Genomic DNA, 23,219 nt, shown 5'->3' with positions numbered 1-23,219 from the left:
TCGTCGACAGGAAATCTAATTTTTCTTTGATCCCCTTTTGAGGGGGACAGATTCGCTGGCGCTCTCGGTTGCTGCCAACTTCAAACACGTCCTCTCGAAATCCAACGTGAGGATGATGCGGTACCGTTAACCCCGTGCCGGTGACATCGAGAATCGAGTCCAAAACCGAGCAGAGAGTGGGAGTAAATTTGAAAAAAAAGACACAAAAACAAGCGAGCCTCCGATACACTCCGGAAACATAATCATCATCGTCGACGGTTTCCCGATCTTCGGGACAACACGATGCGAGATTCCACTGAATGCGCGTTTTTTGGGGACACCACAGCTGAAAGCAAGCTGGCGCCATCGTCCCATCGTCCTTTGGTGGCCCGACAAACACACACACACACACGGACACGCCTGCATACATGTAAAATGTAAGCGGAAAATTCAAAAAGAAAACAACAACCATCACCATCACCACTTCCCCGGCACACGAAGGGTTGCGCTGCTGAGCTGAGGGGTTGTTTTTGGGGCGGAAAGGAATGAATTTCAACCCCAAACAGTTCCCCAATCGCTGACAGCACGGGATGAACTGGGCGAGGCGGAATGGGAAGAGATTTTAATTCCGCAACACGCATGAAAACGACACAACTTTTATTGCCAACCGTTTGTGCGTCCTTTTATTATTTTGCCATTTTATTATTGTTTTCATTATGGCGGGCGCGGGCACACAAAACCGTACACGCGCGAACGAAGCTTCAAGCAATGTGTGTTCTTCTCCCCGGGCATATCCTTCGCGCGTGTCTGTATGAGGCGCGTGTCGTTTGTGAGGCGAATGCGACACGCGTTCGTAGCATTACATTCGGTATGCCGTGTCGCGTTCCGCATGACGGGTTTCTTTTTTTATTTATTTATTTAGTTAAGTAACACCACACATACCACTGGCAACCAACGCTGCCATTGGGACACCGATGTGGGTCATAAAGGCAAGATAGACAAATAAAAAGGCCCACCCATACGGAATGGGCAAGTGCTGCCGAGAATCGATTTCTGGTGCGTATTTGCAAGTAAATTGCAAGGATCACTATCCGCTGCATGCTCGGTGTATGTGTGTGTGTGTGTTCGTCCCATAGAGCGTCCTTGTTGTGCAGTTCCCAACGGGTCGAAGGACGACGACAGCTAGCTGTTTGTGCAAAAATAAGCAGCATTCCACAGCGTCACTTCCCAGGCGGCCGTTAGGAAGTGGTGGAGCGTTTGATTATGCGCGATTGCACGTGGTACCGCTTTGATGTGAGTCCTTTCCCGTCTGGTGGAGCCGTTTGAAGCATTGTTTCCTTGCGCCGGGTGACAGGGTGGATTTCCGCGCGCAAAAGCTGCACGGTATTCGTGTGCATGGATCAACAACGCCTGAGACAGGCGTGCGGATGCGCCTTTTGGCGACGATCGCTCAACACACACGTTTTTGGGTGCATAATTTATCACAAGGAAGTGTCACGGATGAATCAGCATTCTGCTGCGATGTGACGGAAATGGCCAAAAGGAATAATAGCTTCCGGACAAGAAATGCATAAATCGGTATAAGTGCAAAGCGTGTAGTTTGCTTTTGATTTCGAAAAGCTCTAACTTAAACGTGATTCAAATCCACCACATATGGAACATGATAATTACGGGATGATAAGTTTATGTTTCAAATTGAAGCATACCGTTGCTTATACACCATGGCCTACTACTGGAAGTAAATTGCAATCGCGAGTACGACGCAAACACAAGTCAACCCACTTTTGTCAAACGGTCGCACTGCTATCAACAATGTCCTGAATGTGTATGTGCGTGTGTGTGTGTGTGTGTATGTTGACCCTTTTCATTTTTTCCTCCAACGAAGCACAATTCGTTAATGTCAAACAAGCTTGCTTCACGAGCTGCCCCTCGCGCTGTCTGCACATGTTTTTACAACGCCAGCGAACCAGTGGAAACTCGGAAGTGCTGTCTCTCTTTCGGCCTTCGCAGGACTCTGGGAGGTAAATGTCAAACACGGCAAAAGCTCGGGGAGCTTCTGGGGTGGGAGCTTTGTGCAAAGAGGAAAAACATGAAAACCTCCCATCTACATTTTTCAAGCAACCATGCGGCCAAGCCCAGGAAAAACAATCCTTTGCCATAATTCAACGGCCACACGGCGGCTTTGTGCAGCCACGGCCATTGTTGTGTATGCTTATGTGCGTGTGTGTATGTGTATATTTGCCTTCTCTTGGCCAAGTGTTGCCTTCCTTCCATCCATCAGCAGCTCTGCCACGCTACATAATGCATAAAATGGAGCATAAATGAAGAATGATATTTGGTTTCGTTTGTCTCTTTCTCGTCGGTTTTTTTTTGTTGATATGTGTGCCGGACTAACGCTGGAAACGGAGTAGGATTTAACATTGTGTTTTGCCACATCCAGTACAGTTTACTGGTTTCTCCTGTAAGATTTTCCGCTTCAATAAGGGAGGGCATTTTATACTCAGAGTCCATGCAATACACAGCGGAAAAAAATGAGCTTCGTCTTCTCAGTTGCGGCAAATTTCTACCATGCTAGCCAACAATCACACTCATTAGCTAAAGTCGCGTGAAACGGATAGACCACAAACCAGGTCTGTCAGATTCGTTTTACTGGGCCACATTGTTATCATTACAGTTTTGCACTGGCCGCATACAAGGCGTGCCGCCAGTTGGAACGAAAATAAACTAACGCGCACCTCACAGCACACAAAAATATCTAGACCATCTTTGAGACAGGATTTTCACCACAAAAAATATCTAATCTTCTGCTGGATTACCACGCAATGTTGTGGGAGTTTTTATTTCTAAAGAAAACCAACGTCCATTGATCTGAGATCAATGGTGAAAGTTCTGACACTGATCTAAAATCAATACCATGAAAGTCGACATGCTACTGTGTCGATGAACATGGTTTCTTCTCGAAAGCATGGTTTCTTCCGGGATTTCGTTATGGCGCAGAAATGAAATGAAACCATTCTGCTTGTACGTTTTCGGAACGTGCCGACGACCAAGGGTAAATCGGAGTGAGCTTGTCGAATTGATATATGTCATAATTTCTCCAGCAGCACCATCGACGATCGCTAATCCTGCGCCTGACGATATCCAGCATAGTGGTGCTGCTATTGACGGCCGCACTTCATTACATATTACATTTCGACGCTCGTCATTTCGTCCTTTCAAACTGCATCGACAAGTTCCGTTAAACAGGAGCAAAAAACGAAACACGGAACAGTGATATTTATCAACGTGCTATCGAACGGATTCAGTTACGTACGCTGTATGTGACATGAACGCGACGAAACTGGCGATACTTATCGATGAGCTTACGAAAAACGACCTGCCAACGGGATGTGAAAATTAATTAATGCATTCCCGGTACAGCTTAAAACGAAGGATACAAATAACATGTCGAAAACATGCTCATACACATTGCTTTCGCTTCGTTCAACCTAGGGCTGGTCACGATTGGTTTGAGCTGTGTCCGGAAAGAGATGGAAATACAAAAAAAAACTAGACAGAATATTAATTAAATCGATATTCTATCCTTGGACGAGGCAATGTGAGTAAACAGTAAAAAAATCCCATATACCTTCGGAACGCGTACAACAGACAAGAGCTGTTCAATATTTAATGTCGACACAGGAAATTGAATTGCAAAAAAGTGTACGTGGTAAAGTACAATAGATAAAGCGCAGTACAATGATAAAGCACTGATGTATCTTTGCAGGCGAAATGTAAAAAACGGACTTTAAAACGTGTGCTAAAATTTGAAATTTATCACATCAAATATCTCATTTACGTCAAAAGTTTACATAGTATTAACTAACAGAACATTAACATGTCTCTCGAGAGCAGGGATTACTGCGAGTAATATTGTTTCGAAATGTTCCAGTCTATAAAGAAATTTCCTTCTTCAATATGTTGCAGTTTGTTATGAAATTACAATGACATTGAATGATGTCTATTCATCACGATGAGGTTGTGCTGTTCAGCAATATCAAATTTCTTTGATTCTCTTTACGCTCGCAATGACAACGTCGCTCGTGGCTCCCGTTTTGTCATGCTCAAAGTATGACGGACCTCAACAACCGACCTTGCTTTTATTGAAACACAACGGCTCGGATCACGCCACACTATCCTCGAATGCCAGAGATACTCTACTGGGCTCTGACAGGCCAACAGGCCGGCTTGCTGGGAATTGCTATGGAAATGGTGGCGTACTTAATGTAACGTAAATAATTCACCTCTATTGATACTAACTGCCACCCAACACCCAAAGGGGTGGTATGTTCCATAGGATGATGATTACTCTCATTAAAACCGAACCACTCAAAGAGAAAGCACGATTGAAATAAAACATCTCCAATCGGGATGTTAAGCATCGAAAGAAGGCACCCTTTCAATTTGCTTTCCTCCTCTACTTCCGGCCAGGGACGAGCCACGAACGGCTAACAGGAGCGACATATCTCACTCATTTCACCACTGCCGGCACACAAAAGAATCGTGCTGGTAGTGGGCATATTAAAGAAACTACGACACCCTGGTGCAGCTTGTCAACGTGTGTCTACACCTATCGACAAGCGACTGGGCTCTCGGTGAGCTCGTGGTGGATTAGAACCGGGAGCACTATCAAATTCACCTTCCTGCTCATGCATAAAAGCTTGACTTGACCAGGACACGTCCAATCGGGCTCGCGTTCGAACGATGGCCGTATTTTAATTATACCGGGACCAGCAGAAGTCAGCTAAGGTCGTTATATGAAAATCTATCAAATTTAATTGATGCAATTAACAAACGGCATCTTTGGGTGCGGAAGACTCCAACGCAGGACCACATTGCCGACCTGGAACGACACATTCATTGCTCCTCCGATAGGCGTACGTGTGCCTGATGGGTGGGCTTTGGTGTGATGCCACCTCGCGCGGAGACTTGCATGGACATGAAGGACCTCGGGGACACACAAGGGTTCTGGTTTCTCGCACAAATGCAATCCGTCGGGAAGGTGGAAGGTTTGTTCGCGATGGCCGGTTGAATTAGAACGATGCCGGCGCTGAGCAAAGGACGAAGGCTCGCACTGGTTGCCAAACGAAGGTCGGACAGGTGCCAACTGAGTACTAACTCGATCGGCGACATCCCATAGTACGAGTCAACCCGTCTGGCTAGGTGTTGTGTGAGAGCGAGAGGTTCGAAATTAAATTTCATTTTGTTAATTGATGATTTCACATTCAAATTATGTAGCGGAGAGAGAGAGAGAGAGAGAGAGCGAGAGAAAATGGTAAAGTGATGGGTAATAGCTGGAGAGTGCGTGTGTGTACGTGTATGTAGTTCGCAACCAGCTCCTAGCAAAAGGCGACGCCACCTGGACGTGTAAAACTTTTCAACCGAGAAAAGGTCCACTGCAGGTCCTCCTCGTCGGTAGTCTATAGCCACAGAGAAGGACTGCTCATCTGACCGGGCACGGTGGGAAATGGTGGACAACGTTACGCCCAAAGCCACAAGCAACCATCGGCCGGTGGCTCCTTTAGAGGTTGCCCATTGTCTCACGCCCAACAAAACCGCACAAAAGGCTCAACAGGACCGTGGCACGACACGTTAAAGAAGGAAGTATGTCTTTCCCTTGAACGTTGACGACATCACTTAGCAAAGGAGGTAGGTACGTCAGTATCAATCGATGGCAGAGAGCGTGCGTTGTATCCTGACACATTTACTATGCCCGAACTGGCACCGGAAACCATCACAAATGACCCTTTTCCGGGTGATACTTTCGGTTAGAAATTATTCTGGTGGTTTGGATTGCAAATTTTGCTAGGTTTGAGAAGAGCACGCAGCAATGCGTACGGATATGAAAAAAAATTTGAGCCTATCGCGAATCGTGGAGTCTATCACGTCAAAGAAACAGGTGATGTTTCTTCCTGATGACTCTCACTGCCGTGTTTTGAGATAACTAAATCATCAATCGTCGCTGATTTAGTTAAATAATCAGTTCTCGTTTTGAATGATAATGAGTTAAATGAATTCGCTGCCTAGCGGAACCATTGCCACCGGAAGCGCGGACAGACAGGAGCCCGGTTCCAGCGGCTGGCTCGATGGTGACAGGCATCTGTAATTACAATCAGGTCCAAATTCAGTTACACGTCCGCTGACGTTGATGAAACGGAACAGTAATGGAATGGTACCTTTGTTTTGGTACCACAGCACGAAAGAGAAGGATAGAGTAGCAATTGTGGAAAGTGGCAGGTAGAAAGCTCCGATTTATTAGCATGCCCCAAAAGCTCGTTAATTCGTGAAGGTATCTTTTATACCAGCCATATAGCGAGAATATTTATTTACAAGAAGTATAACACCAACAATAAACACCCTTGTAAAACGAGCTATTCGTTCGTCGAATGATGCAAAACAGAAGCGTTACGATCACGAAATGGTGACGAGCTATACAATTGCGGCTTATCACTATGCAAGGGTAGGCTGAATACCATCACAAATACCAGCTTGGACAAGAACAGCCAATACCCATACCGCTAATCCCACCGACAGTAAATAGCATCAGGCACACATAACAAAGTCCATCCGCTCAAACCGCGAGATAGCCCGATCGTGATGCGAATCTTGATGAGTGACCGCATTAGCCCACTGTCAGTCAGAACTGTCAGAACGGGCCCAGCCGACACATCTGCAGACAACGGTGGGTGATCGTGATCGTGAAAGTGATCCGCGTTTGCGGCTTAAAATTAGCACAAGTACTACCATTCGACGGCCGGCAGTATTGCCGTTGCACGTCGCAACGAATATTTATCCCAAAATTATCCAACACACATTACGACATCTGCAGAGCTTCACTGTCGCAGCTTCGCGTGGTTGTCTAAGGTAAGTTCTGTACGTTTTGTGAGTCTGATCTGGGGCACGTACATGCAGTATGCCAGGGGTTCAACAACACGAACGAACGTACGTAAACCCTCTCGATAGCATGCGAGCGGAGGCCCGCATTATCTACCAATTGACGTAAGCCCTATCGGTAGAGAACAAATGCCCGGAAGAAAGCGATGGAAGATCGTAAATCTTAATCTAATAATCATAGCAAATCAACGAACAGCTGGTTGTCATGTTATTCCGTGAGCTCACCAACCGTACGATTACCATGTGCCCCCACTAAAACAGGTTACGGTTGAATCAAAATACAACTGATGGTGTGGAGCCGGTTTGTGACGGTCTTTGTGGATCATGCATCATGTTAAATATGCTCCCATGTCGAACGATTTGCTCACGCGTGACTGATTCTGTTAAAAAACTAACACCGGCCTTGCGGTTCCCGTAGACCCCTTTTGCGTATAGTGATCATCGTTTGACAGTCCAAAATGTGTTAAGAACCAATTATTGTCAATTCATCTCAACATTAAATGGTATTTTTTGAACAAACATTTATTCACATCACTATAGTGGACGGTGAGCAGCCAATGCTGTACAGGAGAAGAAAAAACTACTTATTGCGTAAAGCATTTCAAAAAAAGATCATTCGTGCTAGTTGCATTAATATTTTGAATTGCTTCTTAATGCTCACATCCTGTACGCCCGTGTGATGATCTTAAATAAACTCAAACGAACACATAATGGCACGAGCGTCTTCTGCTCGGTACAACAGATCCATTAGCGCTGCGCTTAGAAATTGTACATTCTCCAGTGTTCATGCCAATTTAAGAACGTTTATCAAATAACGCCTTTATGGAAAAATTATACCAAATGCCCACCGGTTTATTCTACGTATCAAAAAACGTCCCTGAGGATGACGTTTTCGCATTACGCTCCGTTGCGAAAGAAACCCGAAGCTGGTACGCAAAAGCGAGAACATACACAAACCGAGGAAATAGCTCACGATAGTTTGCTTTATCTTATTGCATCAAGGAAACAAATAACGATATGCTGGAGGGATTGATAAAATTATATTTTGCGTGAAATGAAAAAACCTCTAGTACTATAAATCATCGGTCACTATATGACAATCTGCACCAACACAAGGCGAGTTCCCATACAGCGAGCTTCATTTTCTAAGCAGCCTTGCCATATGCCTTGTCAGAGCGAACGATACAACTTCTTCTCAAGGCTTTCGACGTGTCGACAACATGCTGGCTACAAGTAGAAACAAGAAACCGTTGTTAGCATGGTTCTCAAACTTTGAACACAGCAACTTGAACCATGTCCAAGGGCGTCATCGAAACTGGACAGCCAGTTTGGTTCTCACGCCTCTGTTCTCAAACCCCAGCGACTTCGCACAGCCCATCCATGCTGGACGCTAATTTCGAGAATCAATGTCGAAGCGGACATGACCCGCAGTTTCGTGAACAACTTTTGCGAACAGTATCCGCTTCAAATTTGGATTGTTCTGCCAGTCTCTTACGAAATGGCACAAAAACAACGGCAAGCGAAATAAAAATAAAACGACACGATAACACACACAAACACGTACGGTGTTTCACCAAAACAAACACTCCAAGTGAACGACCTGGGATCCTACTTATAGCCTTTCCATCCCCGCTTTCCGGAATGCGTTATCAACCATTGTCTATTAGTGGATCATTATAGGCGAACAGCCGCTTCGGCCCTGCTAGCGGAGGCTGTACGGTGGGCACACTAATCGGGCCGCCATCATTATGCATTAATAACTAACTGCCCACTTCGGTGGAATAATCTCCGCTCGGTGCTTCGTTAAACTAATTAAATGGCATTTGAGTGGCAGTGAGAGTGATCGGTTTGATCGTCGGCTACCACCCGACGGGATACGGTGGGCGTAACAGTCGTAAGGCTCAATAATCCACCACCGAATAGTGAACCGGTGACGTGCGGATTTAATCGGATTTGACCGTGGCGTGGCCGACCGGAAGCTCATACCCAAAGCGCACTGTGACACTCCCTCCGCTGCTCGTCGTTTGAGTGCTACTCATGCGTTTTGCGATGCTGCGAACGATTGAATGATCGTGCGTGGAGCATAATTCGCATTGATTGCAATGCACGTTCATCAATTAGTAGCAAGCACCGTATCATTTACTGATTCATAAGTATGAATGATTGATACGCTAACGAACTTCAATTATCGCTCGGATGGTGTTAGCGGAACCTGACAGATGTCGTTGACGGAACTGGAATCGTATAAAATCTCCCTGCAACACTCTTAAACACGAGACTGGTGAGCCGAGTTGCAATAAATAGACGAAATGTGACAGCCAAAGGCGAGTGATGCGTGCTTTTAAGCAAACGCCACAATATCTGGTTAACACGTCATGGTATTAGTTATCGGCATCATTATAACAATTTACTCAGTCCTTTCGATTCACTCATGGATTATCCATTAAATTTTGTTCAAAAAAAAATAATTTCACTCAAGGATGAACAGAACAAAATACGTACATTTCCGATCGGGGTATATGCATGCATTATTTGTAGTAAAAGCGCGCAAAAATAAAAATAATTCCTAGCCATCAATGAGCACTCATCGTTTTCCGTTCATGGTTTTGAGGAAAATGGTAGGGGGAAAAACGATGCACTACCACTACCACATCAGGTTGACGCTTTTTTTTATGTAGTACATCGAACTTCACCAACGAAAGTCATAGTCCATCACTAAAAGAGGACCGTCCCGTTTTCCCGCTAAATGTTCCCGCCAGATGGAGCCGCCTGGTGCCGCACGGGCCGGCATCGGGGACGCAAATGGTGCAGCTATTTTTATCTATTAGAAGCATGAATTATTGATGAAACATGCTGATAATCAGCCCTCTCCACACCCCGCCACGGATACTTTCCACACTTCGTCCAGCCATCTTCCCGTGGAGTAATGGTTAGCGATGGTGATCCGGGTGACGTTGCGATGCTGTGACAGCGAAGCATGAAATATTTATCAGTCCTTATAATTGAGTGTCGGAGTGATTCTGCTCCGTTGCGGACGGTCTCGTTCCCAAGGAACACACACACACACAGACCGTCGTACACCTTAGCCGTCCAGACACCCGTATCTCGGTTTGGGACCGTTGCTGCAAAACCCACGGTGGGTGTGATCGAACCACCGACAGCGTTGAGAAGGGCTCTTTGACGTCACGATGATCACGGATATGTGCGTGTGGTCGCAGTTTTCGCAGAGAGACAAGATGTATAACGAAGCCGTTTCCGTTTTCAATTAGCCGTCACATTTGTTTCGATGTTTGGGGTGTGACGAGCATACGACATCCCCCCAATATTAAACCCAGGTGGAAATTGGGTCGCCTTCCGAACGACTTCCACACCTCTGGCGGATTCATTTGGAACGTGTTAACAGTCCAGCAGGTGGCATAAAATCTTAGTTGCAATGCCGCCGTCGCCAGGACTGCGCGATAAAGAGAACTGATGATGTACTTCGAGTAAATGAACGCTACATTATTCTCTTTTAAGGCTGCTTGCCTCAGCTAAGCTGATCTTCCTTGGTTGATTCTGGCGAAAGGGGAACGGGCGAAAATGAAAGCATCATAAAATATGGATGAAAATTGACGTTACAGCGAGCAAAAGCGTTAATTAAATAAACTTTCAACCCTGTTGCCTCGGATTTCGCGAGGGCTCGAAGCCGACCATACGCTTTCATAGTCATCACTACCGAACGATATCCTGGGATAAAAACACCAAGAAAAAACGGAAAATACATAGCAAGATCTTTGCGCTAGTGCTTCCGGTGTTGGTATTATGTTTTCCCAAAATTGCGCTGCGACCGAAAGGATTGAAAGATCCAATGTGCCACGAAGGATTCAATTTTCCAGTACGAGCGCGAGACAAAGACCCAGTTCGCGTACTTACGAAAATCTACGTGGGGATGGCGTTCGGCACGTGCCAATAGTTGACACTGATCCAAGGATCAAGATTAGTGGCCCCAAAAGATCCTGTGCTTGAGCTCGAGCATTTTCCCAGCATCCCATACTTCCGTGTTCCGTGTACCTGGCACGTGAGGGCAAACAGGGGACGCTGTAAAAGGAATTTAATTAAACGAAAACAAAACCAGCAAACCAGCCTCGTTTACTTGCAACCTGCGCCCGCACACACGAGCGTAGCGGAACGAGCCGAAGGTCCACGCCTGAAATTTGTCAAGACGATGCTCCGCAAACATGGGCTGGAATAATTCGGCTTGGGTAAACAGGAAACGGCCGCCGGCGGCATGTTACTGTCGTCTGACCATTTCCGATCGTAAAGCCGCAGTGTGAGGCGGGTAAGAATTATGGTCAATAAATTGGAACCCTTCCGGGTGCACGGTGGCCTCGCCTTTCGCTCGGCGTATTTCTCGTTCAAAGTAGCCGCCCAACGAAGATCCCTTAATAATGATGACTTTACCCTTTTTCCTGTTCGGCCGGACCGGCGGTCAATGATTATGCAGTAGCACGAAATTTTGCTGGGTTTTCTCTTCCGTCCCGAGAAGCTGGGATAGCGCCTCGGAAGGGCAAAAAAAAACGGAGACAGTTGTTGTCGGGAACGGATATTTCGAATTTCGAAACCTCTCGTCCGCTGCCACAGTGGTCCGTGCCGATAAACGAAAACCATCGGGGATGTATTTTGTTTCGTCAAATTGACTTCATAAACTCTACCACTACACATGCTCGCACGCACGCAGGTAACGTTTTTTTTTTTCATTTTCTGGAATTTATTATATCCCGCCCCAAAACACAGGTTTGAAATTCAAGGCAAAACCTGATCTGCGTATCTACTTAAAAACTCATTTACTAAAGGAGTACTGAGCAAAAACAAAAAACAAAAGGATTCTATAATAAGTAATGCAAAACAACCGTTCACGGTGTACTTTCCGGCACATCCGGTTGTTGTAACACCGATGAAATAGACCAGATCCTTATTTAACAGTCTCATGCTTATATTTAATCATGTTGAAGGCATATAACCAGGGACACAAAACACCGCGTAGGTAGAATACCAACTACTTCCCAACGGTTCTGTCCCATCTGGAGCTGGGAGTCGCAACGCTTATTTAGTTCAACAAAGGGCACGATTTGTACACGCGCCACGCATACCGGCGAGCAAATGGGAAGAAAATGCCCGAACGCAGGTGTCATCGAGGGGCAATCGAGCGTAAAATTAGCATTTTTCTACCAAGCCGTCCGAACGACGTAGAAGGATACGGCGCGCTTTCAGACGCGGGTAGAGGATTGCCAAATAATGGACGCACTTCCGCATGCCGGGGAGGGAGCTAAATTTCACATTCTGCTTGGCGCCGGTTTCCGAGGGCGAACCCTCGGCGACCGTAGGCTTCCACCGGGTCACGGGTGCCACCATTTTGGAATCTAAACGAGTAGCCGAGCTGCCGGTCGAAATCAAAGTCTAATCCCCGTTTTGTAATTACTATCATCACCGTCCGAACGATTTACCAGCGCGCCGGCACACAATCGTACCGTTTCCATTTCCGTCGGAACCGCTCGATTGACTATGAATATTAAAATTCCACCACCGAGGCAAGCGTCGGCTCGAGCGAAGCGAAGCCAAAGTAAACCGTAAACCCGGGCATTCAAGAACGGAGTTTCACAATTTCGTCAGCTTCTGGCAACCGCGTACCCCGGAAGCGGATAAAACCGCGCGCTGATGTGGATTTCTAGATTTGATCCTTTTTTCGCACACCCCCTCTCACGTAGCTCTCGCCAGCAGCAAGAAGCCTCCTGCGGCCTTCAACAGCTGCTTGCGAAAAAGTGTCGAGCCAAAACCGCGCGCACTAATCCACCGCTTTCATTACTCTTCCAGCTCAGCTTTCAGCTCCACCACGAACGGATGGAGATCCGCGGGATCCTGATGGGCCGGCTACGGTTAGGACGACGGGTGGCCCCACTGGCTCTGTGCGCCATCGCGCTACTGCTGCTACCCTTCGCGGTGGTTCACGGGCGGCATCACGATCTCAACAATGGCGCCGCCCTCGGAACGCATCAGCTGTCGGCCGCCGGTGCCGGTCTCGCATCATCCGCCCAGTCCGGAGCTGCCGGTGGGATGTCGGCTGCTACAGCTGCCGGAGCTTCAGCGTCTGCCGAGGAGGACGTCGCACGGATCGCCCTCAGCAAAGACGCAGGTCGGTTGGATGGAGCCCGAAATTTATCACCAACTCTGACCACGTCCACACGCGCGTGGGTGCCAGTGTTTCCGGTGCTCTTGCGTTCGCGTTCCCAGTCTCTTTTTCTCGCAACCGGAAACCGGTTGGCTCGGGGTCGCGTTGGTGGCGAAGAACACGACACTGCAACGGGAGAAGGAGACTGAGAACGAGGGCAACTCTCAATCCGTTGATTATTTTCTTACCATTCTTCCACCACTGGCTTACTTTGTCCGTTTCCCTTTTGATTACGCTCTTTCTGTGTGATTTACTAGCACCCTTTTTCTCACAGTTTTTCTACCCTCTTTAATACCCAAACTTGAATTTATCTTCCTGTTCTTTACTTCTAAGTAAATGTGTGTGTATGTGTGCGTATTTTTTTTATTCTGAACTTGTAGAGTGTGGTAGAGGTTGTGCGTTGTTTGTATCGTAGTTATACTTCTGTTGCAGATCCTTTTTTAAGTTATGAAAGTAGCGTTTCGAGGTTGTTGCGTGATTGGTTATTAATATTATTATTTTTTTTCTTTTATTATTTCATCGTAGAAGTGATGAATAGCACGAGTTTGAAATCGTGACATCTACTTCTACTTTTTAGAGCATTTTAGTTCATTTATCACAGCTTTGTACTTGTTCTGTTTGCATGAACAACAGGAAATCGAAATCTTGGTAACGACAATCGCTGGCAGGCGCGTCTCTATGACCCACAGTTTCTAAAAAAAAATAACAGCCCCTTTTACCTCGTTGTTTCGTAAAACAAACATCCTATTGAGTGATCTGAGATCCTCATTATGAGCAAGGACCTTGTCAAACAAATTGCCCAGAACTATTTTGAACATTCACATCCCTCACACACGGTCACACAATTCGACAAAGGATAACTTAGCACAATTAGCGTTCAATACACGCGCTGATATCAGCTGCTTCAATGCTCCAAGTAAATCCCATTCTCTCAGTATTCTCCTTGTTGATGATCCAATCTGATGGTAAGATATTCTGCAACCATATTTTCCAACGAATCACTATGGCACATACAATACATGCACCTCTAGAACCAGGCACATGCACTGCACACGTTCGGTACCGAACGAAAAGCATTATTGTACACGTTTGCTGTTTCTAGTGAAACGCAAGACCATGCACACAGCGCACATGCACTGCAAAGGCACCCCCTAGCGGGAACGCTTTCAATGTCCTGATCTGGATGTAATATCTTTTTTTTGTTTCCTATTCATTAAGCTAGCAAGCAAATGTTACAAGTTTCAAGCGAGACGGAGAGAGAGCGAATTTTTCACGTCTCTTTTTTTATTCTTCTTCGTATTTTTATCCCTCGTCGTCGTCTTGTTCCATTACTACTTCTTCCGCTACGAATGATCACCCGAACCAGAAGTGGGCGTGCGTGCGTGTCACAGGCGGCGATGCATTAGCGAAACCAGACCTATTACAAGACACCATGCACATACACGACTCCGACACTACCAAAGACTTATTTCCCAAGCAAGGATCCACGCATCTTTGCGTGTGTAAAAAGATCGAAAATATTTTCCCACGGATTGCCTCCATGAAACCAACGTATGGAAAGCATTTTTCCAGCGAGACCAGAGACATTGCTTAATTCAATTTTCCACGACGCACAAATATCCACTGTACTTGACCTGACTCCGGACTACGGTGAAGAATTTTGTTTGTCCTATTACCGACGGGTGGCGATCGTGATGCTGCCGCCGCCTCCGCCGACGCCACCACTGCCACCATCGCCACCATCATCACCACCATCACCACAACCACCACTACCACCGCCGCCGCCAAATGAATGCGCATTGTTGCGATAGATTGAATTTCCTTGGTTGTTGTTGTCGTTGGTTTTCTTTTGACATGTTCTGTGTGTATTTTGTGGTTCCAATTTTTCAGATGCATTTTTTACACCATATATAGGTCACGGTGAGTCCGTACGAATTATAGATCCCGAGTTGGGCACGCTCGAACGTGAGCATGTCCACAGCGGAGCCACGCCGCGGCGGCGCGGTCTAACGAGGCGCGAATCGAACGCGGGTAAGTATTGCTGTTCGTCCCTAACAAGCCCGTCCCTTACTGAGCAGACACGTTCGGATTCCTTTTTTATTCGCCCCACCCCCCACGGGCAGATGCCAACGATAATGATCCGCTTGTGATCAACACGGACAAGGGCCGCATCCGGGGCATTACGGTGGAGGCGCCCAGTGGCAAAAAGGTGGACGCCTGGCTCGGTATCCCTTACGCGCAGCCACCGGTCGGTGCGTTGCGATTCCGTCATCCCCGGCCAATCGACAAGTGGACTGGGGTGTTGAACGCTACCACACCACCGAACAGCTGCGTACAGATCGTGGACACCGTGTTTGGGGATTTCCCGGGCGCGACCATGTGGAACCCGAACACACCCCTCTCGGAGGATTGTCTGTACATCAACGTGGTGGCGCCACGTCCGAGACCGAAGAATGCCGCTGTCATGCTGTGGATCTTCGGTGGTGGGTTCTACTCCGGCACGGCCACACTCGACGTGTACGATCACCGGGCGCTTGCGTCGGAGGAGAACGTGATCGTTGTGTCGCTGCAGTACCGCGTGGCGAGTTTGGGTTTTCTCTACCTCGGCACACCGGAGGCTCCTGGCAATGCGGGTTTGTTCGATCAGAACCTTGCTCTACGGTAGGTAGCCATTAGAAAGCCCTCGGGTTTATAGAGTCATCTTCATCCCCAGCGTATCCCCATTTCCACAGCTGGGTCCGGGATAACATTCGCAAGTTCGGAGGTGATCCACAGCGCGTCACGTTGTTCGGTGAGAGTGCCGGAGCGGTGTCCGTATCGATGCATCTGCTATCTGCGCTTTCCCGGGACCTGTTCCAGAGGGCCATCCTGCAGAGTGGCTCACCGACGGCACCGTGGGCGCTCGTTTCCCGCGAGGAAGGAACACTGAGGTGAGTACGAGGATGCTGCGAAGCGCTAGCGCTAGCCTCCAATTCAAATGCGATTGCTCTGCTATCTCCTGTCTGCTGTAGGGCTCTGCGACTTGCGGAAGCCGTTGGGTGCCCACACGAGCCTAGCAATCTGAGCGAATCGATCGAATGCCTGCGCGGCAAGGACCCACACGTTCTGGTCAACAACGAGTGGGGAACGCTCGGAATTTGCGAGTTTCCCTTCGTGCCAGTGGTGGACGGTGCGTTCCTGGACGAAACACCGCAACGATCGCTCGCAAGTGGACGCTTCAAAAAGACGGACATCCTGACCGGTAGCAACACGGAGGAGGGTTACTACTTCATCATCTACTACCTGACGGAGCTGCTGCGCAAGGAGGAAGGCGTCACGGTGTCACGCGAGGAGTTCCTGCAGGCCGTCCGTGAGCTCAACCCGTACGTGAACGGAGCCGCCCGGCAGGCTATCGTGTTCGAGTACACCGACTGGACCGAGCCGGATAACCCGAACAGCAACCGGGACGCGTTAGACAAGATGGTGGGCGACTACCACTTCACGTGCAACGTGAACGAGTTCGCCCAGCGGTACGCCGAGGAGGGCAACAACGTCTACATGTACCTCTACACGCACCGGAGCAAAGGCAATCCCTGGCCGCGTTGGACGGGCGTCATGCACGGTGACGAGATCAACTACGTGTTCGGGGAACCGCTTAACCCGAGTCTCGGCTACACCGAGGACGAGAAGGACTTCAGCCGCAAGATGATGCGATACTGGTCGAACTTTGCCAAAACGGGGTAAGTTCTGCATGAAGGCGCTTGTGCAGCACAGCCCCGACGTTCCGTGTGATGCTAAACACCTGTACGCGTCCTGTTTTTACCCACAGCAACCCCAACCCTAGCACGGCCAGCAGCGAGTTCCCGGAGTGGCCCAAGCACACCGCCCACGGTCGGCACTATCTGGAGCTGGGTCTCAACACGTCCTTCGTTGGACGGGGCCCGCGGTTGAGGCAGTGTGCCTTCTGGAAGAAATACCTACCCCAGCTAGTTGCAGCTACCTGTGAGTAGCATGCGCTTTCACACACCCCCCCCCCCCCCCACACACACACACACACACCACCCAATGCCGCGCTACTAACCCAGCCACTAACACCCATTGCTTTTCTCCCTTTCGCAGCTAACCTACAAGTGCAAGCACCGCCGAGTGAACCGTGCGAAAGTAGCGCATTTTTTTACCGACCTGACCTGATTGTGCTGATAGTGGCGTCGATGGTGTCGGTCGCGGTCAAATTCATACAATAATTACTACCCGCCCATGGCCTAGTTCGTTTAAGCTTTAAGATAGTGAGGAACAAATTTTTCCTATCAAATATACCCCCTCCACTGTTCTCCTTTCCTCGGAGCAAACGGCATACTCGCGAGCTCCCCCCGGTACAGCCACACACGTGCATTGATGGAGAACGTGGAAAGCGCAAGCGTGAGCAGAGATGGTGACAGGGCGCGCAAAATGCATGGATATCAACGAAGAGGGGAAAGAAAAGGAAAGAAAAAGGAGCAGTAATGGGAGTCGTACGTAGCGTTAGAGATAAACAATGGACAGCAGCCGCGAATGAGCATTAAATTAGAACAACCAACCTAATAAACCACAACACTCCTTCTTACGATAATTAAAGAAACTAATAAAACCCAATACTAAACAAAAGAAAACAGATACTCATACACCTTCAAACCGGAGCCCCGAAATAATTTAATCGCAACATAGTAGTACAGCGTTAGTGGACAGTGCGGTGGTGAAACGTCTCAAAGAACGCTCCTCCTTAGCTTTACCTAATTAAGGGGGGTTAAGCTTCGGAGAGCTAATCGGAGCTTCGGAGACCACACACACACACACACACACACACACACACACACACACACACACGTGCGTGTTGCCTAAACACGCTTCTCAACACACAAACACACACACGCATACATTTGCTACATACACACATACATTTGCTACCCAAAAGCACACTGCAGCGGCGCCATTTGTAGCGGGATCTACGATCGTGCCATCTGCACGGCTGCATCACTAGCCAACACACCGGAACAATAATCTAGACAAAATGTTTAACTATATGCTATAAACGTAGCTATTTGTTTCTTCTGGGTCAAATGCAGACTCTCTCCCTATAATCTATATTCTTGTTTTTTCGATTATCCGTGGCGTGATTCAATACCTGCTGGAATTCTGGAATGCGAAAGACAGGCTTTAGAGTAATAATGTTTCAAATGTTCCACAAAACTATTTCAATTTCTTTTCTCGTTCGAACACTTTGTTTAATGTTTCAAGAGAACGATGCTGTTAGTGTACTATTCGTGTACTATGGTTCTTGAGCCCTACAGGATTGCGTTTATGTATGCAGTAACAGCTACAAAAATTGTATTACTTGCTTACATTGAAACTCCTTTAAATAAAAAGCTAAATAAATTCCATAACATACCAATTCGGATTGATAATACCAAACCAACAACAAACAATCTTCGTAACTTTATATTCCCACAAAATTGGAAGAAAGCTAAAAAAAGGTATAAAATCAAAAACACAATATACACCTAGGCACTACACCTACGACAACCCACAAATACTATCAACAATCAATTAATTGTAACGAAGAAGGCGTTAGAGCTGAGACGATGTAGTGTAGAGCAACCCGGGGACAACATATTTCCCCTCATGTAAGACAAACTGTAGAGCAAAATACAAAAAGGAGCGTAAGTATATTTTCTATTCGTACGTTCAATGCACATGGTGAGGCAGCAGCAAAAAGCGAGATCAGGCGAACAAAAAAAAAGGCATGAATAAATATAATTGCCCAAACAGCGAGCAGAACATCTTCAAGATGTAAGCGAATCGAGTGTGAAGAATCTCAAAAAGGCTACAGTTGCGCCACTACAGAGAAGAAACGTAAGGTTAGAGAACTAATCAATACAACCCAATTGAATACCAAACCTAGCGAAGAAGCAAACCAATCAACTCAAAAAAAAGCCGACATTCTCATTAGAATGAGTGGAAAAAAATTATAAAACCGAAAACATATCATAACTTGTAATGCTGTTGCAATCTAATGATAAACAAACCAAGATCGAATAGTGTTAAGCTGAGCCGTTACGGGCGCAAGGCTAGGACCGGGGAAAACGGTCATGAGAGAGCATCCCCAGAGCTAGCAGTTTTGAGTATGACTGTTGAATGAAACTTCAGGATAACAACAAACACGTACACACAAAGCAGAGAACGGAAGCTGATATCACCCAAGTGAAGTTAATGTTAAATAACAAAAGTGCATCCAATAAAAACAACTTCTGAAATTTTTTTCATTGCGAAGAAAGAAGCGATAAAAATAGAACAACATCAACAACAAACACGATAAATAAAACAAATCCAATTTCAACCTCGTTCCATTCCTTTTAGGAAGAAAGATATTTCAAATGAATAAATGAAAGGGTATTAATAGCCGATTAAAAGCATAAACAGCGAAATAAACGAACAACAAAAAAGACTAGTCAACAAATGACGATAGAACGCTTGATATGCTCAGCAGGCATCACGAAGAGAGTGTAAAAATGTATCACAAAGCAGGCAGATAAAATAAACCACATGACAGTGGTACAGTAACAAAAATGACAGCACTTCATGAGGTGGTACTAGGCAACAACAATCGTGTCGACTGTGGTGAAGTAATCAAACTATTTAAATTACGACTGTGCTTAGGCTGCGACGTTTAGATGTACCGTTTTCTTTGCCAATATTGCACACATTTTAAGTAAAGATCAGATGAATGAAGACAAGAAATGTACGTTTATTCAGATGTAAAATTTCCCTTGAGTCGCGGGACACTTCCGTGATTTTGCAGTACGTACGTCGGTTGTCGATCGATATTGCTGACCCTGAAGGGACGCACGAAGAAACGGAAAAACAAATCATAGCACCCTTTAAGCCTGTCGTCGTCGCGACCTCTAGTGCGGGAATTTGATGTAAAATGAGTACGGTTATCGCTGTACAATTATGTAGCCATGTACACACCCAAACTCACGCAAATATGAATGGGCTAATGTCGTAAGAGTAACACACATTGCAAAGATCGAAGCACAGAAGCAGTTACAACAATAATTATTATAGCATATAACAGAACAAACAAAAAAAAACAAAACAAACGCTCTTAACGCGCATAATTGTGATGATTTCATTGAAAGTAAACGTTTCACTCGGTTGTCTCACACAGCTGGGCGGCAAGCAATCGTCGACAAGCATGGCAGAAATAGTAATAATAATAGTAATGAAATAATGCACGGATGCATCCTGCACACGTGCCCTGAGTCACTACACAAGCGCAGATCCATGCACAAGCAAGTGTACACACCGAGTGAAGAGAGGCGAACATCACTACATTTCGCACACATGATGCTCATCGTGATCGTGATCATCTCTAGTAATCGTACAATATGCGAGATATCCTTGCGTGCATTGTTAGCCCCACATGGTGCAAAGCACCCTTGTGGCAAGTTCTGTACCGTCGAAAAAAGAACAATATTAGAATCCGAAAAAGAAACAAAAACCTTCGCAAACTTGTCGGTATGACTCATATTTTCTCCTGTAGCAACGCGAGGCCCCTATGTTTTGTGAGAATCAAAGAACGAACCCATTTTTCGAGTGGTTTAGTGAACTATCCCACTCTATTTAGATTTCGGTGCAATGCCAAAAAGAAAAATTAAAATCCCTCGCGTACTTTCACTTCGTAGTAGGAATAATTTCCCCACACTCAAAACCGAAACACGATGAGCCAATAGTTCACGTTGAAAATGGACCAATTTTCAAATGATAACAGAAGTAAAATCTAAAAAAATTGAACAAATACATGTATGTGAAACGGACAGATAGTGCACACGTTTGCTGATAAAGCAAGCGATAAGCGGGTGAAAAAACACGTTAGCGAACCTAACTCTTAGACATAGCCGAAGTTGCTGCTAAGGACACCCAGAGCGATATCCTTCATGTGAGCCATAGACAGTATAAGTAAGTGCCCCATGGTTGGTTAGAGCATACAAACATAAATCCCTAAAAAAAGCTCTTGATGCCGTTTAACCAGTAAACAAGAGGCCAGCTTGTTGGAAGTGGCAGTGTAGTAGTCAGGCCTCCGGCGTAGTCATTCCCTTTATGCTACCATGCCCTGTGGTTGGCGGAAGATGATTGAGATACAGTAACTGACATCATAGTCAGCGACTAGAACCGATAAGCGATCTTAATCTTATATACTTCTAAGGCGCTACAACCGCTTAGCAGGTTTGGCCTGCTCCAAGAGAAACCGGAACCGCTCGTGATCGAGCGTCGTCGTCTGCCAATCACTAATCCCGGTAGCGATCTTAGTCTACCTTTAGAAAAACCAGAACCGCACGCGAAATATCATCTATCGATGATTAATCCCGATCATCAGACGCAGTTAAACAAGAAGAAAATTGTAAAGCAATTAACTTTTGCTTTTAAAACAAGTACAAACGACAAATTGAACAGTTAGTGCAGAAAAGTCGTACAGGTAGCAGTTGTTTGGATGCAGAACAATACGATACACTACTGCTGCAGGGTCAACAAAACGCAAACTTACCGCCGTTCGACCGAGTCAGGCCCGTGATCATGTTGGGTTTGCTTTTTCTTGGATCTCTCAGGAGCTAATTCACACTGCACGAAACTTTTGATCATCAATATCCAAACATACAGAACAACTTATTTTCTCGGCTTGTTTTCACACACTCGGCTTGTTTGTTCCACTACGGACATGTTTTCACGCGTGACAAACTTCTATACAATTTCCGATCAGGTTTTGAAATTCGATGGATTAGACTCATCGTAATTCACACACAATATAACGTTTTTGGACCGTAATTTCACGTAAAACTCGCGCAAAAATTATCGCATGTTACTTTGCTTTGACAATGACGCTACTACTTTAGAGTGTCTGTCAACAATGTCAAACTCGTATTGATACGTACGCAGCCACTTCCCACGAATCGAGTGATCGTCAACGGTTCTAAGTGCATAGTAAACAATTCACGAAATAATTCCAATCATCGACCATTCGCTGTTCGGTATGTGCTTTTGCTTTTTTTTTTCATATTTATTATTCTGTAACTGACTACGCCGGAGCATAATCACTGTCGCTTACTGACCACAAGAATCAATTGGCTAAAGGATAAACGATACCATGGACGCAGAAGTAATCATGCGAATCGGTATAACCGCCCCGATGGTGCGGATCAGTTGCGTAGGGAAAAGTAATGTAATGTTCATAATACATATCATTTAAGCTTAGAGTTTACGACCATTTTATGAAGTGTATATTTTTATTATAATGTCAACATTGGTGACACATATGTGAAGAAGGTAGAGAAATTGTGGTAAAATAAGTCATTGAAACAAATGAAAACCAAAACACTGAGCAGATAGTAGAAAATATAATCAATGGTGTAGCCGTCATGGAAGAATACTGTGAGGAGACGCAATTACATTACCGATATTAGCAAACGTCTTCAACCATAGGTTAGATGCCATTTCCGCTAGCTTAAAGAACAATCGTTCGGCGTTATGATCAGCGTAGTATTCTTTATTCAGCTATTTGTTCAACCGGTCGTTGCTAGCTCTTCTTCAAATGCGAGGACAAAAATCTGTGCACGTTTAGAAGCAGGGGCGACAGCAGCAGTAGTAGCAGGGTAGTAATCATAAAAAAGTACTAATCAAAAATTGAGAAGTGAACGCGTCTAGCCATATGCCAGCGTAGTATAACGTGGGAAAGCGTGCCACACTTCGAGTAACCCGGTACAATCTCGTGCTCGATGTTGATATGTAAGACCAAGGCGTAAAATATTTTTACCAACTATTAGCTCAATCATTAGGAAAGAGAGTGTACTACGATGGACCGATAACCGAGGGATAGTGTACTGTGTACGATGTGTCTGAGGTGTATCGTTAAAAATGTTCAAACTTGGATAAGTGATAGCAGCTATTGGATTTCGCTTATTATAGACAGCCTATATTTCATTGATCATGCTCAACGAATAGAACGTAAGCGATGAAAGCAAAAATCAAGCCACTAATCGCCGTTTAATCGAACAAGATCGTCATAGCACGGCATCAAGAAGGGCATGCAGAG

The 23,219-nt window shown here is 46.0% G+C and overlaps 1 protein-coding gene across 1 annotated transcript; it reads left to right on the top strand.

Moving 5' to 3' along the window:
- The first annotated feature begins 12,789 nt into the window (after positions 1–12,789).
- LOC128721888 (acetylcholinesterase) lies at positions 12,790–19,893 on the top strand. The gene is made up of 7 exons (XM_053815689.1): positions 12,790–13,081; positions 15,008–15,148; positions 15,241–15,778; positions 15,850–16,047; positions 16,129–16,836; positions 16,926–17,098; positions 17,216–19,893. Exons 1-7 carry the CDS (start codon positions 12,790–12,792, stop codon positions 17,338–17,340), a joined length of 2,175 nt encoding a protein of 724 aa, XP_053671664.1. The 3' UTR covers positions 17,341–19,893.
- Positions 19,894–23,219: the final 3,326 nt, after the last annotated feature.

Source organism: Anopheles nili, chromosome 2, assembly GCF_943737925.1.
Source record: "Anopheles nili chromosome 2, idAnoNiliSN_F5_01, whole genome shotgun sequence".
NCBI classification, from domain to species: Eukaryota; Metazoa; Arthropoda; class Insecta; order Diptera; family Culicidae; genus Anopheles; species Anopheles nili.
The sequence above is the reverse complement of the archived record's forward strand: the minus strand, read 5'-3'. Positions and strand labels throughout refer to the sequence as shown.